The sequence below is a fragment of the Hemitrygon akajei genome, chromosome 23, assembly GCF_048418815.1.
Source record: "Hemitrygon akajei chromosome 23, sHemAka1.3, whole genome shotgun sequence".
Classification (NCBI taxonomy): Eukaryota; Metazoa; Chordata; class Chondrichthyes; order Myliobatiformes; family Dasyatidae; genus Hemitrygon; species Hemitrygon akajei.
This window is the reverse complement of record NC_133146.1, coordinates 25,390,931-25,404,400: the sequence shown is the minus strand read 5'-3', so window position 1 is coordinate 25,404,400 and position 13,470 is coordinate 25,390,931. Positions and strand designations below refer to the sequence as shown.

Here is a 13,470-nt window from a genome sequence, read left to right as displayed (position 1 = left end):
TTCCCTCGCACAAAAAAAAACTAACAGATCACCCACATGGAAAACGGCAGCTGAAACACCAAACCCCAAACCCCTCCCTCACACAAAAACCAACAGATTCCCCACCCAAAAACCAGCAACCAAATATCAAAAACCCCAAACCTCCAACCCTCTCCCTCACAAAAAAAGTGAGAACATCAGACCCCTCCCAAATCTCTTCCCTCAAAATGTTACAGTGCCAACAGCACCAAACCCCCAACCCCCTCTCCCACACACAATATCTACAGATCACGCACACAGAAAAACCAACCAGAACATCAGACCCAAAATCCCCAACCCGTCCCTCCCACAAAAACCAACACATCACCCACCTGGAACCCCAACCCATCAAACAGAAACAAGAAAGAAAACACAAAAAACTGAAGGAGAGCAATATAAACTACAGTCCAAAAATCACATAGATCTCAAAATCTCAGAAAATATCCTCATGCCAGAACCAAGGAGGGCAGCCACTCAAACTCAGTCCTTCTACGAAGAGCGACTGCCATGCTGCTGCCTTGCGGCCTTCCAACCATTGCTCTGCTGACCTGTGACCTTCTGACCACTGATGGCCCATTGCCCCCATGGACAGCGACCGCTGACCTCCTCCGCAGTTTTAGGCAGTTAAGCATTTTTTGGATTGGTCACCTCTTTTTAAAGAAGAGTTTTGAAACTGTCTTTCGATTTTTGATAGCTTTATGGTTTGTGACTGTTGTAATTCCTAGATATAATTCTCAGTAGAACTGAACTATGCCAACTTGAAAGTCATAATGTATTCTCTGATGCATTGATCTCAACTGACATTCCATTTTGAGCTCTGTGAGTGTTTCTGCCTGAAGGAAATTAACTAAGTCAGAACTCCGATCCTCATACTCATCACTAGCCTCAGAACTATAGTTGTGTATGCTTAGCATGGATAGGATTGACTGCAGTTGTGAAGCCATCACTGCTGAGTAATTTCCCAACACAGATTGTGCAGGGTTATATAAAAAGAACAAATATTTGACTGAGCTAAGGTAACAGTTACTGCCTTCAAGTCTCTAACTCAGTGCTATACTCTGTTTTCTTAAGAAGGAGCGCAAAACTGGTGGAAAGGTGAGAATATGATTTATGATTAACAAAAGTACAAGCTCTGAACAGTTATACACATTAGAATGCAAATACAGGCTTCCCCCGCTATCCGAAGGTAGAGCATTCCTATGAAACCGTCTGTAAGCCAAAATGGCATAAAGCGAAGAAGCAATTACCATTAATTTATATGGGAAAATTTTTGAGCGTGTCCAGACCCAAAAAATAACCTACCAAATCAAACCAAATAACCCATAAAACCTAAAATAACACAAACATATAGTAAAAGCAGGAATGACATACAGCCTATATAAAGTAGAAATATTGTATGTACGGTGTAGTTTCACTTATCAAAATCAGGAAAACACCGAGCCAAAATCGATTAGGAGGGAAAAAAATCAGCACATACACGCATGCGTACATACACACCTACACATGTACACGCATATGTACGTACATGCCTACGCACGTACACACATGCGCACACAACTGCCTGCACAAGGCTTCACGATCATGGTAGTCTTTCTTGGGGTAAACACATGTATAAAGCGGGTGTCTTTTTTTCGTAAAAGCGAAAATCCTCTTTGGTTAGCGAAAACAGGTACTAATGTAGGTCTTTCGTAACAACGAGCTGTCGTAAAGTGAACGTTCGAAAAACGGGGGCCACCTGTATGTCCCCCTCTCTAAACCCTACTGTTGCCTCACTGTCCATGATATTTGGCTACTTCTCAATGAATGTTCCTAATTTTTTTGATAAGAGCACTTTCACTATGGTACATTCAAAAGTTGCAGGCTATTATTCATAATTCAAGAGTTTTAAGACTTAACCTGAGCCAGGGCATTAAACTGAAAGCTGGTCATCTTTTCAGGTGTAAATAAAAGATTCTGTGGCACAATTCCGAGTGAAAACTGTTTTCCCAGTGTCATGGACTATATCAATTCTAGCTAGCTTCCAGTATAAACAACTTTTACAGTAAACCTTCCACAAAATATGCATTAAAGATTATGTGCTATCAACCACAAATATTTGGTCTTTCAAAGCATTAAGAGTGCAATTGCTGGAAATCTGAAATAAGATAATAAAATGCCAAAATATTCAGCAGGTTGGGCAGATCTGTGGAGAAAAATAAAGTTAATACTTCATCAAATATTGACCTTTCAAAGTGCCTAACCTGCTGATGATTTCTAGCATTTTTAGTTTTATTTTTCAATCTGCCTAAAAAGTGAAAATTAAAGGGAAACAAAAGAGAAATAAACAGTTCCAAGCAATATGAGAATAACATTTATGCTTGGTTCAACTAAGTATCACAATGCTTGAACAAAAAAAAGATTTTATTTAAACTTACCAAAGCAGGCCACTCAATCTGCTTATTCTTTGATCCCTGAGACTGGCTGGGGTTGTTTCTTTTAGCCCAGACCAGCTGGTGCTCTACCAAGAAAATCTGGAAGTCCTCGTAGACTTTAACCCATTCACGTTTTTCCCATTCTAGATCATCAAATTCCACATAAGCCTAGAGAAAATTAAAAGGAAAACTCAGACCGCATAATCATCTGCATTTCTCAATTCAAATGTGAATTATTTTCTGTAATGATACTGAAGCTCAGGAGCATAGTTCCACCTCAAAAGTAGAGGTTTTTAATCTCATTACCACAAATTTTAAAAATCACAGTGGTTGTTAATCATTAATCTCAGATTCCCTACCAAGATTAACATATTAAAAATCAACAGTAATGTGAAATTTTTAATTAATGACTAAGCTCTATTTTAAAAACACCTAACTTTAAGCTTTAAAAACTATGCTGATGTCAAAAGAAAGCTCAACTCAAAATACGCAAGAAACTGCTGGAACACCAAGCTTTGTACTTACACAGCCAAATTGTACATACCAAGTCTTTAAGACCAATTTCAAATGTAACTAACACAATTCTGATCTGCCTTCTAGTCATTTCACTCTACTGCTCTATGTCAGTGACAATATTACAGAGAATTCTCCTATTATTTTGAACATTATTTGAAAGTAATTCCTAGCATGAGCAATTTCAAACTGACATGTTGTCAGAAAAAGTATACTTTCAGAGGGAGAATTCAGTTTATTATCACTGCCTTATTGGTGTAAAATTGGTATTTTGCAGCAGCAGTATAGTGCAAAGATAAAATTATTATAAATTACAAAATGAATAAATGGTGCAGAAGGAATAATGAAGTAGTATTCATGGACCATTCAGAAATCTGATGGCAGAGGGGAAGAAGCTTTTTTCTGAATCATTGAGTGTGGATTTTCAGGCTCCTGTTCCTCCTCCCTGATGGTAGTAGCAAGAGGAAATGTCCGGGTGGTGAGAGTCCTTAATGATGTATGCTGCCTTCATGAGGCATCACCTCTTGAAGATGCCCTCAATGGTAGACAGGGCTGTGGCAATGATGAGCTAGCTGAGTCGGCAACCCTCTGCAGTCTTTTGCGATCCCGTGCATTGGAGTCTCCATTCCAGGAGATAATGCAACCAGAATCAGGTTTATAATCATTGACATATGTTGTGAAATTTGTTGTTTTATGACACTAATACAGTGCAAAGACATAAAACGACTATAGACTACAATAAAAGTGCAAAAAAGGAATAGCGATGTAGTTTTCAGACCATTCAGAAACCTAATGGCAGAGGAGAATAAGCTGTTCTTAAAAAGTTGAGTGTGGTTCAAACTCCTGTATGTCCTGTCTGATGATAGTAATGAGTAGAGGCCATTTCCCAGATAGTGAGGATCCTTCACAATGGATGGCACCTTCTTGAGGCACGGCCTTTTGAAGATGTCCTCAATGACGGGGAAGCTTGTATCCGTGATGGGGCTGGCCAAGTTTACAACTGTCTGCAGTCTCTTGCGACCCTACACATTGGAGCCTCCAAAGCAGTTGGGATGCAACTAGTCAAAATGCTCTCCATAGTACATCTGCAGAAATGTTCTAATCTTTGGTATCATACCAAATCTCCTCCAACTCATAACAGTGTTGCTGGCATGCCTTCTTCATGATTGCATCAGTATGATTGATCCTCTGAGATGCTGACACCCAGGAACTTGAAGCTGCTCACCTCTCAATGAGGACTGGTGTATGTTTCCCTTCCTGAAGTTCACAATCAATTCCTTGACCTTGCTGATATTGAGTGCAAGTTTACTGTTGCAACACAGTCAACCAGCCAATTTATCTCACTCCCTACCCTCATCACCATCTGAGAATGCTCTGTAGTACATTGATAGAAATTTACAAGATTCTCTGGTGACAACTCTTCTCAAACTCATAATAGAGTCACTGACATGCCTCCTTCGTGATTATATCGATGTGTTGCATCAAGGTCAACCAGCCAAGATGTCGATGTCCAGGAACATAAAGCTGCTCACATTTTCCACTGCTTACCAATCAGTGGTTTGTGTTTAACCAACTTCCACTTCCTAAAATCCACAATCTCGCTGATGTTATGAGAGAGGTTGTAGTAACACCACTCTGTCTAAACCAAAACTAATATTCTTTAAACTTCAGTCATATATCTGCAATTGAGAAAGTACCTATAAGAGTTTTATTTAGTATCCAAAATTACTTTCGGATGAAACCAATATGTTGAAAAGGTAAATTTCCACAAAAAGTAATCCAAAGTAGAGACTATAATTCTTCTTTGAATCAACCAAATACTTTGCCTGTATTTCACAACTTCTTAATAGTTTAGATTTAATTTAGTACCTTTGGTAGAATAATGTTCATACATTCAAAAGTCAATAATTCACTAATCCAGATATAAAACAAAGCCAAATATCAATATTGTGTATCAGGAAACACATACAGATTGAGTATCCTTTATCCAAAATTCCAAAATCTGAAAACTTCTGAAATCCAGATTTTTTTTAGCGCTGACATGATGTCACAAATGGAAAATTCCACAAGACACTGGGAAGGTTCCCAGTCGATGTGCAGGTCTTTGTGCACCACAGACAGTTCTGAGAAGTGATCTCACATATGTAATGAATAAAACTTCAAGAAAAATAGAAAAAACACTGCTTAAAGCAAAAACTTAATATCTCGATCATGTATTGAAGAAATCAATTCATCAGCATTGGAGTGAACTTAATGCCTCCTAATAGTATGCTTACCATGAGAAAAGCACAGATCTACATGACGAACTGAAAAATGCAGGGAATTGTGAATATTCAGCAGGATGGCTGCAGAAGTTTTAACATGAAGCAGCAGAGAAATTCATTGAGTTTGCTAAGGTCGTCACTGATGAAAATCTAACACCAGAGGCCGTCTACGTTGCTGACTGCTTTTATATCCTATATATTGAAAAACCTTAAAAAAATGCAGATATAGTGTTTTGTAACCTTTTAATCAAAACACATCATCATAGGCAGAGACTGAAAGCCTGCCATTGTTTGTTCTTGTTCAAATGTTAATGGACAAACTTCTACAAGGCTCTGATATATGATAAACACTCCTGAATGTAATAGTCTCACATTATTGTTCACATACAATATAAGGAAACTGAACTAGATTATTTTAATACTGAATTTTTCAGAAATGAAAGTGCCAAGGCAACTGACATCATTACCCAAGAAGAATCTTTCTAAAAAACTGTTCAAAGCAAGTTACTTCAGTATACAGGTAGGCCCCGAGTTATGAACGTCAGACTTACGGACAACTCGTACTTATGAACCAATGAAGGAAAACGCTGTCTGCCATTTTAAGTCGGATCGCGATGCCGTCCACCATTTTAAGTCATTGCTGTTGACACTGTGTTGAGTGTGTAACTTAGTATTTGGCTTAAATTTTTCTTAGCAAGATACACCAACCGTTCCAGTTGGCTGGTGGCACAGTGAGATCACCGCCAGGCTCGAGAACAGAGGTTCCCAAGTTCGATCCAGTGACAGACCGCTCCCGAGGGCGCTGGGTTGATGTCGAGCTCGCAACTCGACCTCATAAAAAAAAGACACTGCCACCTCCAGTTCAAATTCCCACGCGGAATATTGTGGAGGATCAAATACCCAAACCAAGCTATTTTAACCCCAAATGCAAGCCATTTAACTGTCTCAGTGTGGTGGACTTTAGGACCTGGGAAATTCAGTGCGGTGGTCCTTAGGACCCAGCGGACCTCAGGAGCCGGCAGAGGTCGGGACCCGTCGCCCGCATGTTTCTGTTCCGTTGATGGGAAGCGATCATGATTGAAAATAAAGTGGAAATAATAAAGCGTTTGGAAAGAGGTGAAATGCCATCAGTCACTGGAAAAGTGTTAGACTAGTCGGTCAACGATCAGAACAATTTTAAAGGATAAAGTAAGAATAATGGAGCATGTGAAAGGCCCTGTCCCGATGAAAGCTACAATTATTACTTATTTGGTTTCCAAATACAGACTTGAAATCAATACAGAATCAAATTTAGGACCTTAATTTCATATCAGTGGGCTGCTGCAAACTTATGTTTTGTGCAATTGCATATTTCACAAATACTACAAGGCTCTGATATAAAATATAGGGACTCTGAAAATTAAGTGCGTATGCTACGTTATGGTACACAAGAACTTTTCTTACAAAGTGTTTATCTTCTACTGTGAAAGATCCTATCAACATGCATTCTAAGCAAATAGCTTGATCTTGCTCTGCTCCAATCACTGCTACATATAATATAATGCTCATTGTAATCACATTAACTAAATAGATTTAAGTCCTGGTTTAGTGCCAGCTCTAACATCTTAGGCTAAAGTTTCAGCGCATTATCTGATGCAACATTTCACTCTGGAAACCCTTTCTTTCAGTTGTGAGCTTAAACAAAACCAGCACAGTTACAACAATGGAATCTACATTGCCATGATGTAACTACTGAGATAACGTGGCCAAAGGCAAAGCAAATCTGGAACAGAAATCTTAAGTACTACAGCTGGTATGTTGCTAGGTCTTGCACACAGTGCTCTCAGCAGTTGTTTGATAATCATGTGGTGTGAATCAAAATGACAGAAATCTGGCTTCAGTGATGGTACAACTCTTAAGAGGAGGATGGATCATTCACTCAGCAATTATTGTACACCACTATTCATGATATGATGCGACAGGAATTCAGAGTAATGATCTAATTCACTGAATGTGGGACCACTCAGCTTTACCAAGTGCTTGCTGTTGAACACGCAGGTAGGCCCATGCTGCAGCTTCACTGGTTTGGCCCCTTGTGCTACTCCCATTATGTCCTTCTTGCATTCTTTATTATAAATATGTACAGAATGTAACAGCACTGTACAGGCCCTTTGGCCCACAATGTTGTGCCAACCTTTTAACCTGCTCTAAGATCAATTAACCCATCCTTCCTACATAGCCTCTATTATTCTAAAATCCATGTGCCAATCCAAGAGTTTTTTTTAAATTGTCTCTAATATATCTACCTCTACCACCACCACTAGCAGCGTGTTCCAGGCGCCCACTAATTTCTGCATAAAGAAATTACCTCTGACATTCCCCTTATATTTTCCTCGAATCACCTTAAAATTATGCCCCCTGGTATTAGCCATTTCCACTCTGGGAAAAAGTCTCTGGCTATCCACTCTATCCATGCCTCTTATTATCTTGTACATCTCTATCGAGTCACCTCCCATCCTCCTTCACTCCAAAGAGAAAAGTCCTAGCTCACTCAACCTATCTTCATAAGACATGCCCTATAGTCCAGGCAACCTCCTAGTAAATCTCCTCTGCACACTCTCTAAAATGACTATGTCCTTTCTATAATGATGCGCCAATAACTGAATGCAATTTTCCAAGTGTGGCCCAACCAGGGTTTTAAAGAATTGCAATATTCCTTTACGGCTATTGAACTCTACCCCTGACTAATGATGGCCAATACAACATAAGACTCCTAAAAAACCTTATCAAACTGCACAGCAACTTTGAGAGATCGACAGACATGGACACCAAGATTCCTCTGTTTCCTTCAAGAATCTTGCTATTAACCCTGTATTCTGCATTAAAATATTCCAGTTAAAAGCAAGGACAGTAAGGGTGGGGAGAGCCAGCCTTGGATAGCTAAAGAAATAAAAGAAGGCATCAAACTAAAAGTTTGTGCACACAAAATTCCCAAGATTAGTGGGGAAACCGGAAGATTGGGAAAACTTGAAAAAGCAACAGAGAACTACTAAGTGAGCAATAAAGAAAGGGTAGATAGATTATGAAAATAAACTAACCAAAAATATAAAAATGGATAGTAGAAGTTTTTATATTTATAAGAAGTGGAAAAGGGTGGCTAAAGTGAACGTAGGTCCCTTGGAGGACAAAGAGGAGGAATTGATATTGGGTAATGAGGAAATAGCCAAGGCTTTGAATCACTATTTTGTGTCAGTCTTCACAGTGGAGGACACGGTGAGCATGCCAAAGAGAGATGTTATGGATGTGATGGGAAGTGAGGACCTTGATACAATAACTATCACTAAAGAGGTAGTGTTGAGCAAACTTGTGGTCCTGAAGATAGATAAGTCCTCTGGTCCTGAGGAAATGCATCCCAGGGTACTAAAAAAAATGGCAAAAGTTATACCAGAGACTTTGGTGATAATTTACCAAAATTCTCTGGACTCTGGGCAGGTCCCAGCAGCTTGGAAAACAGCGAACGTCATGCCACTTTTCAAAAAAGGGATGTAGGCAAAAGGCAGGTTAAGCAAGTTAGTTTAACATCTATAGTTGGGAAATAATGCTTGTCACTATCATTAAAGAAGAAATAGCAAGGCACCTGGAAAGAAATGGAACCATCAGGCAGACACAGCATGGATTCAATAAAGGCAGGTCCTCTCTGACAAAATTACTGGAGTTCTTTGAATATATAATGAGTGCAGTGGATAGAGAGGAACAGATGGACGTTATTTACTTGGATTTCCAGAAGGCATTTGATAAGGTGCCGCATAAAAGACTTATCCATAAAATAAGGATGCATAGAGTTGGGGGTGATATATTAGCATGGATAGAGGACTGGTTAACTAATAGAAAGCAGAGAGTTGGGATACATGGGTGTCACGTTGGTTGGCAATCATTGGAGAGCAGTGTGCTGCAGGGGTTGGTGCTGGGTCCGCAACTGTTCACGATATACGTGGGGTGATTGATAAGTTCATGGCCTAAGGTAGGAGTCAATTTTAGAAAACCCAGCACACTTATTTTTCAACATAGTCCCCTCCTACATTTACACACTTAGTCTAGCGGTCGTGGAGCATACAGGTCTTGGACCTCCAGAAAGGATCCACAACAGGGGTGATTGATAAGTTCGAGGCCTAAGGTAGAAGGAATTGTACAGTTCTTGTTACATGCACATACAGTTCAACTCTTTGAGTGATTATGCAGAAAGTTTCAAAATACCTTCTTTCTTTTCTTTTTAAATCTTTTTTATTAATTTTTAAACAAACATAAATGAAACATGAATACAGAGTTTGAGAGTACATCGTTAATAGTTTAAATAAACATTCAAATAGATGATAATCCATATATAACCTCCCAAACTCATAGTAATTACGAACAAAAGTTTAAAAAAACCCAAAAAAAGGAAAAAAAACTAACCAACATGGACCATTGCATTATGTCAAATATATACAGTAGTGCCAATAACTCCGTACCTCCATCCAAATAATTAAGGATAATAAAAGGGAGGTTTAGGAAAAGACAGTTTAACTCATATGAAAATGTTGAATAAATGGTCTCCAAGTTTCTTCAAATTTAACTGAAGGATCAAAGACAACACTTCTAATTTTTTCTAAGCTCAAACAAGAGATAGTTTGAGAAAACCACTGAAATATAGTTGGAGGATTAATTTCTTTCCAATTCAATAGAATAGGTCTTCTAGTCATTAATGTAACAAATGCAATCATCCGTCGAGCTGAGGGGGATAAACGACTATTATCCGCCATTGGTAAACCGAAAATTGCAGTAATAGGATGCGGTTGGAAATTGATATTCAGAACTGTTGAAATAATACCGAAAATATCTTTCCAGTAATTTTGCAAACAAGGACAAGACCAAAACATGTGGGTCAATGAAGCAACTTCAGAATGACATCTGTCGCAGGTTGGATTAACATAAGAATAAAATCGAGCAAGTTTATCCTTAGACATATGAGCTCTATGTACAACCTTAAATTGTATTAAGGCATGTTTAGCACAAATAGAAGAAGAATTGACTAATTGTAAAATTTTCTCCCACTGCTCAGTGGGTATAAGACAATGAAGTTCTTTTTCCCATTCTTTCTTAATTTTTTCCTGATACTTCTGGCTGTATTTTCATGATCATATTATAAATGGTGGCTACTAAACCCTTTTGACAAGGATTCAGGGCTAAAAAAAATTCCGTAATGTCCGATGGACATTATTATTCAAGAAACTTATTACACAAACTTATTATTCAAGAAATTTCTAACTTGCAAATATCTAAAAAATGAGTTTCAGGTAAATTATATTTATTAGATAGCTGTTCAAAGGACATAAAACTATTATCTAAAAATAGATCACAAAAACATGTTATACCTTTTGTTTTCCATAAAACAAAGGCTAGATCCATAAAAGAGGGCCGAAAAAGAAAGTTAGATATTATAGGGCTTGATAAGATAAACTTATTCAAGCCAAAAAATTTACAAAATTGAAATCATATTCGCAATGTATGTTTAACTATAGGATTAATTATTTGTTTATTCAATTTAGATAAAGAAAAAGGAAGTGAAAATCCTAAAATTGAAAACAATGAAAAGTCTTAAAAATACCTTCTACCTAAGGCCACAAACTTATCAATCACCCCTGATGAGTTATTAACTTCAAACTTTCTGCATAATCACTGAGTTGAACTGCATGTGCACGTAACAAGAGCTGTATAACTCATCTCCTTCTACCTTAGGCCACAAACTTATCAATCACCCCTGCTGTGGACACTTTCTGGAGGTCCAAGATCCATATGCTCCAGGACCACTGGACTAAATGTGTAAATGTAAACTATGTTGAAAAATAAATGTGCTAGGCTTTCTAAAATTGACTCCTTCTACCTTAGACCACGAACATATCAATCACCCCTCATACATTAACAATTTGGAAGAGGGGACAGAGTGTAGTGTATCTATATCTGCTGATGATACTAAATTGGGTGGAAAAGCAAATTGTGTAGAAGATACAGAGAGTCTGCAGATGGATATAGCTAGGTTAAATGAATGGGCAAGCAGATGGAGGACAATGTTGGTAAATGTGAAGTCATCCACTTTAGAAGGAAAAATGAAATAGCAGATTATTATTTAAATGGTAAAAAAATTGAAGCATGCTGCTGTGTAAAGGGAATTGTGGTGAATCTGTGGAATTCTCTGCCCAATGAAGCAGTGGAGGCAACCTCAGTAAATATATTTAAGACAAGGTTGGATAGATTTTTGCATAGTAGGGGAATAAAGGGTTAAGGGCAAGTAGGTGGAGATGAGCCCATGGCCAGACCACTGATGATCTTACTGAAAGGCGGAGCAGGCTTGACAGGCCAGATGGCCTACTTCTGTTCCTATTTCTTATGTTCTTGTAAGTTAGGAATCCATTATAAAGGATGAAGTTTCAAGGCACTTGAAGGAACGTGGTAAAATAAGCTGAGGTCAGCATGGTTTCCTTAAAGGGGAATTTGTTTATTAATTTATTTAGAGATACAGCCCGGAACAGGCCCTTCCAGCCTAAAGAGCTGTGACACTAAGCAACCTTAGCCTAATCACAGAACAAGTTACAATGATCAATAATAGGCAGGATAGACAAAAGAGACAGTGGATGATGTTTTTCTTGAATTTTCAGAAGGCCTTTATCAAGGTGCCACACACAAGGCTGCTAAACAAGGTAAGAACCCATGGTATTACAGGAAAGATCAACATGGACTAAAATTGGCTGATTGACAGAAGGCAAAGACTAGAATAAATGGGGCCATTTCTGGTTGGCTGCCAATGGCCAGTTCTCAAAGGGAGGGGGGTGGAAATCAGTGCTAGGTCCGCTACGTTATAAGTTAACAACCTGGGTGAGGGTCTTTATATGTAATTTGTTAATGACCTGGATGAAGGCTTTGTAGCCAAGTTTACAGATAATAAAAAGATAGATGGAGGGGCAGGTAGTGTTGAGAAAGCAAGGAGGCTGCAGAAAAGCTTGGACAGATTAGGAGAATGCGCGAAGTGGCAGGTGGAATAAGTGTTGGAAAGTGTATGGTCATACACTTTAGTAGAAGGAAAAAGGCATAAACTATTTTCTAAACAGGAAGAGAATTCAGCAATTGGACTTGGGAGCCCTCGTGCAAAACTCCCTAAAGGTTAACTTGATGGTTTAGTCAGTAGTAAGAAAGGCAAATGCAATGCTACCATTCATTTCCAGAGGACTAGAATATGAAAGCAATGATATATTAATGTTCACTTTATAGGACATTGGTCAGACAGTATTTGGAGTGTTGTGAGCAGTTTTAGGTGCCATATCTAAGAATTATGTCATTAAAGAGGGAACAATAGAGGTTCAGGACGATGAATGCAGGAATTAAAGGGTTAACACACATTTGATGAGTTTGGGCTTGCATTCACTGGATTTAAGAGAATGAGAGGGAGATCACAATGAAACCCACCAAATATTGAAAGACTTAGAGTTGCTGTGGAGAGGATGTTTCCAGTAGGGGGAAGAGTTTTGAACCACAGGACACAGCTTCAGAACAGAAGAATATTTCTTTAGAACAGAAATGAGAAGGGATTTCTTTGGCCAGAAGGTGGTGAATCTGTGAAATTCATTGCCAGAAATGCATGTGGAGGCCAAGTCATCAAATATATTTAAAGCAGAGGTTCTTGAATCATAAGGGCATCAAAGGTTATGGGGAGAAGACAGGCGAATGGGGTTGAGAAGGAAGTAAATCAACCATGATCGCATGGTAGAGCAGACTCAATAGCCCAAATGACTAATTCTGCTCCAATGTTTTATGGAAATGATCAATGCTACAACAAATTCACACATTGAAGTGGTTCAGAAAAAATGCCATGTAAAAGAAAAGTGCTTTTCATGTCACTGCACTGAAGAGGATGTGGCAAAGGAGTGATGCTGGTTGTATATACCAACACACCCAATGCAGTGACATCACACGCAAATATTGCCCCATGGCTCCAAAACAAGCAATGTTAAGCATCTATTTTTTTCGTTGAAACTCTAGTTATGGCCATTTTTTTGGCCAAGTTATTAGTCATCCGCTTTCTATTTTGAGTGGCTCATCAACGATTTCATTTTTGTTCTTTAATTCCAAAATAAAGCTACAGAAACATATTGTTTGTGAATTTCAACAGAAGTTGTCATACAAAGTTACCAAAATTTTCCTTCACCAGTCACTTACATCATCTTGTTCTGCATTGATGTGATAAAAATAAGGAA

At 38.5% G+C, this 13,470-nt stretch overlaps 1 protein-coding gene across 2 annotated transcripts in view; it reads right to left on the bottom strand.

The window, feature by feature from the left end:
* jmjd1cb (jumonji domain containing 1Cb) overlaps positions 1 to 13,470 on the bottom strand; it is a 178,832-nt gene that overhangs the window by 138,986 nt on the left and 26,376 nt on the right. For both annotated transcript variants that reach the window (XM_073027229.1, XM_073027230.1), the window contains exon 2: positions 2,433 to 2,597. In XM_073027229.1, the coding sequence (XP_072883330.1) occupies positions 2,433 to 2,597 (165 nt within the window). The remainder of the gene's footprint in view (positions 1 to 2,432; positions 2,598 to 13,470) is intronic.